Raw genomic sequence first — 3,887 nt, 5'->3', positions numbered from 1 at the left:
ATGTAAAGTATGTTCGGTTACTCGTGTTTCCATACATAAGGGATATAGGAAATATTACAGACTTTCATCTATAAAAAGCTTAATACACAATAAAAACTAAAACATACATATTTCGACAAGAAATTTGATGATGTCAAGTCAATAAAATTATCCAAACTTAACTAATCATGAAATTCAAATAAAAAGTATTGAGAAAGTACATAAATAAGAAGAGTAGAATAGGTGTTTTATTACTATTATTAATTTATGTATATGTGTGTGTGTGTATCGGTTCGGTTAATTTCGGTGCGGTTTTAGCATAAAACCGAAAATAAAACCGCACCACTAATTTCGTTTTTTTATTCTGGTTATTTTCGGTTTTATTTTCGATTTGGTTTTTTTCGTTGTGGTTTTTCGGTTTTTTCAGGGTTTTTTTTGCGGTTTCGGTTTTTTCTGCTCACCCCTAAATGTAATGCTTTTATTATTATCTTCACACACCTATTCACCTTGGTTTTTATAAATATTAATTACGTATAGCACCACTCCTAGTGTGTATTTGACCTTTCTTCATATTGGAATTAGTTGGTTGTATTTAATACTATATTGAAACTAGTGAAAAATTGCATGGGTTAAAGAGTATGACACATATTTTGAGATTTTTTTTTTTGACAAAGTGGACACTTAAAATGGGATGGAGGGAGTAGTTTCTATCTTATCTTGCACCATGAAAATTATGAAAATTGTGTAGCGTTCTTTATTACATCCTTTTTCTCTCTCATTTTTTTCACCACTTTTTCAATATTTGGCTTGCATATTAAAGTTCATATAAAGTTTAATTTTATAACTTATTTTTAAAATTTTACTCAGAAAAATTAAAATAATTTATAAAATAATACCATATAAGAATTTTAAGATAGATGTTCAACTCTCAGAGAACCAAGTCGGACTAGGAGTAAGATTTTGTTCGAGTCTATTTTCTTTTTGATTAAATTAATCATCACACGTCTAATATTTCACACATACCATTACAAATGTATCTACATAAAAAGAGAATGTGGGAGCATTCGGCTTTTGCCCAGCCTATTTTACATTTGTCTTGTTACCTTGAAGATATCACCTACAAGATCACCTCAAAAATAACAAGAAATTAAACAACATCAGAAATGTTACAAACTCATTGCAGCACATGACTTTGACATAAATGAAACACAAATGTAGGCACAACATTCTCCAGAACTGGCTAGTTTCACTTCAACTCTGGTCAGGGAATGTAGTACATTGGATTCGGAAGCTTGAAGGAGCGTATGCCCATTGCGTACCCCATGAGGTCGCTCCATTGATCTCCTGAACACCCGTGAATGGTGTAACCTTCATCCTCGATTTCCTTTCTCCTTTCGGATTTGTATGTGGTTGCTGGTTTTCCTTTATCCAAAGGATTCCTAGTTGATCCCCAGTAGAGTTAACATTGTTGTTATTGCGAATTTTATGAAATAGATTGGTATGATTTGTCTAGTTAACAAACGAGCTTATTATAAGAGGAAATCCAACAGTGTCCTGATTCAAACTTTAAATATATTATACAAAATGATGTCTTAATGACTTAGAATATATTTAAACTAACTTTAACTCCAACTCCAACAACGTGTCTTATGCTTAATATATGTTTAATATTTTATTGTTAAAGATTCGCTTTCATCATTAAAATACAATACAACGTGGAGAGATAAAGAGAATGTGTATAATAATTTATTATAAAATATAAGATAAGACAAGGAGGTGCCTTGCTATAAACAAGGTTATAAGATATAAGGCATGACATTGTTGGATCAACATTTTATATAAAATGCATTAAATTTAGGACATTTTTTTTTGAAAGTAAATTTAGGACATGTAATAAGGTATCTCTTGGACTTGCTCTAAAGAATCACGAGTAGATAAGCTATGATCAAGAATCAGATCATTTACCTTAACAACAGCTTCTCCCAATGGCTGAATCCAGCGTCCAGTAAATTCTTTTCCGTGGCATTTCTTTGAAATTCTTCCCGACCTGTTAACAAAATCAAAGTAACTCCCATCTCGCTGAGCTCCTTGTACAATCTCAGACTAGCTGTGAGGGCAGGTGCCTCAGCCAAGCCCACCCAGTCATTGAAAGTCTTTTCGTTGAATGATTCTGAGCTGTTTCAATAATAGAACAATGCTTGATCAACGACGCAAGAATAATACTAATAGCTTTCACATTCTGAAAAATCTCTGCAATCTCTTGGTGCAAAAGTATCTAGCCTAGATCCCTGTTCTTATATATGCTTCTTGGTCGACTCTTAAATATTTCTAGATCGGGTTTATTATCATCTTGGATTTGGTTTTGGAAGCCAGAAACATGAAGAATGAGATTTCAAAATTGGTATAAGAAAAATACGAGAAAATACCATACGTCTCAGAACATTTATCAAATGGTGAACGAATCCTCAAATGGTCGTGACTATTAATAATAATATTTCAAGAATAATACTAATAGCTTTCACGTTTTGAAAAATCTTTGCAATCTCTTGGTGCAAAAGTATATAGCCTAGATCGCTGTTCTTATATATGTTTCTTGGTCGACTCTTAAATATTTCAAGACGACGTTTATTATCATCTTCGATTTGGTTTTGGAAGCCAGAAACATGAAGACTGAGATTTCAAAATTGGTACAAGCAAAATACTAGAAAATACCATACGTCTTAGAACATTTATCAGATGGTGAACGAATATTGATGTGTCCTGACCATCGATAATAATATCGAAATACATTTATCAAATGGAATATTCCCGAATCTTGGTTATTTTGATACAAATTGAAATATCCGACATAGATTTTGATTAAAAATCGCGTAAACTTTTAAAAACGTGATAAAAGAAAACGGAAAAAGACTTACCCAAATCCATGAGCAGCATAATAAGGCACATTGGACAATAAAGTCTCATCAATATCAAAAACCCATGCATCCTTGCCATCACCAACCATCTTCACATTCTTGACAAACTCCAACGAATTTTCGGCAACGACCTCCAAATCCGACCGATACCGTTCCCCGGTAATATAGTCCTTCACAAACTCTATGCACCTCGCAGGAATGCTCCTCCATTCCCCTGCATCATTGGTTTCCACGCTATATCTCCAGCTTTCGCAGTAGAACCCGGAGCCTTTATCGTCTGCATGGGCTCGGTGAGCTGCGGGGTGCATTTGAATAATTGTTTCGGAAAATGACTTGTTAGCGAAGGCGAAAATTAAAAGAACAATCATGTTACGGCCGGATGCCATGCCGGGGAACCGAGAAAGCACACGTGCTTTCTCGGCTTATGGTTGAGAAGATTACCAACAAATAAACGAAAGTTTTGAAATTGGATTGGAGTGCAATGTGTTCTATCTATGTAAAATTGTCGGATTGAATTTTTGGAAAAATATTTAAACGAAATGAGGTTACTATTTTAGTAACATTGGCTATTTTTAGTTAAGAATTTTTGGAGCCGAAAATAGTCATGTTCTGTGGTTTCTTGGTTCAGAATTTGGTTAATGCATGCATTGCCCCGAAAGTTTTGTTATGAATCAGGAATCATTAAGAAAAATTAAGAATTTAGGCGCGGAAATTTATTTCTATGATATTTTTCAGGGTGTTTGGTCCAGGTTCTGTCAAAATTGTTGTGAATTTTTATCTGGTTTAGGATGATTTGGATTGTGGTGGATTTGATCGCGGCTTTGCTGCAGCTAATTTTAGATTTGGTGTACACATGCTTGTCGTTTTTGCTCCGGGGTTTGAGAAGCTTGAATCGTGTTTTCTTCTTGCTGTTATTGTGGGCTGTGACTATTAGTTGGTTCACTAGGTTTGCAGAGGATTTTAGTGACCATTTTGATGATTTGTTCTTTGTTG

The 3,887-nt window shown here is 34.0% G+C and overlaps 1 protein-coding gene across 1 annotated transcript; it reads right to left on the bottom strand.

Moving 5' to 3' along the window:
* Positions 1 to 923: 923 nt before the first annotated feature.
* LOC108197261 (acid phosphatase 1) lies at positions 924 to 3,398 on the bottom strand. Its single transcript, XM_017364834.2, has 3 exons — positions 2,895 to 3,398; positions 1,945 to 2,154; positions 924 to 1,418 (listed from the first exon to the last, which is right to left on the bottom strand). The coding sequence occupies exons 1-3, from the start codon at positions 3,278 to 3,280 to the stop codon at positions 1,241 to 1,243; spliced, it is 774 nt and encodes a 257-aa protein (XP_017220323.1). The 5' UTR covers positions 3,281 to 3,398; the 3' UTR covers positions 924 to 1,240.
* Between the last annotated feature and the right edge of the window lie 489 nt (positions 3,399 to 3,887).

This window comes from Daucus carota, chromosome 8 (assembly GCF_001625215.2).
Source record: "Daucus carota subsp. sativus chromosome 8, DH1 v3.0, whole genome shotgun sequence".
In the NCBI taxonomy this organism is placed as follows: Eukaryota; Viridiplantae; Streptophyta; class Magnoliopsida; order Apiales; family Apiaceae; genus Daucus; species Daucus carota.
The sequence above is the reverse complement of the archived record's forward strand: the minus strand, read 5'-3'. Positions and strand labels throughout refer to the sequence as shown.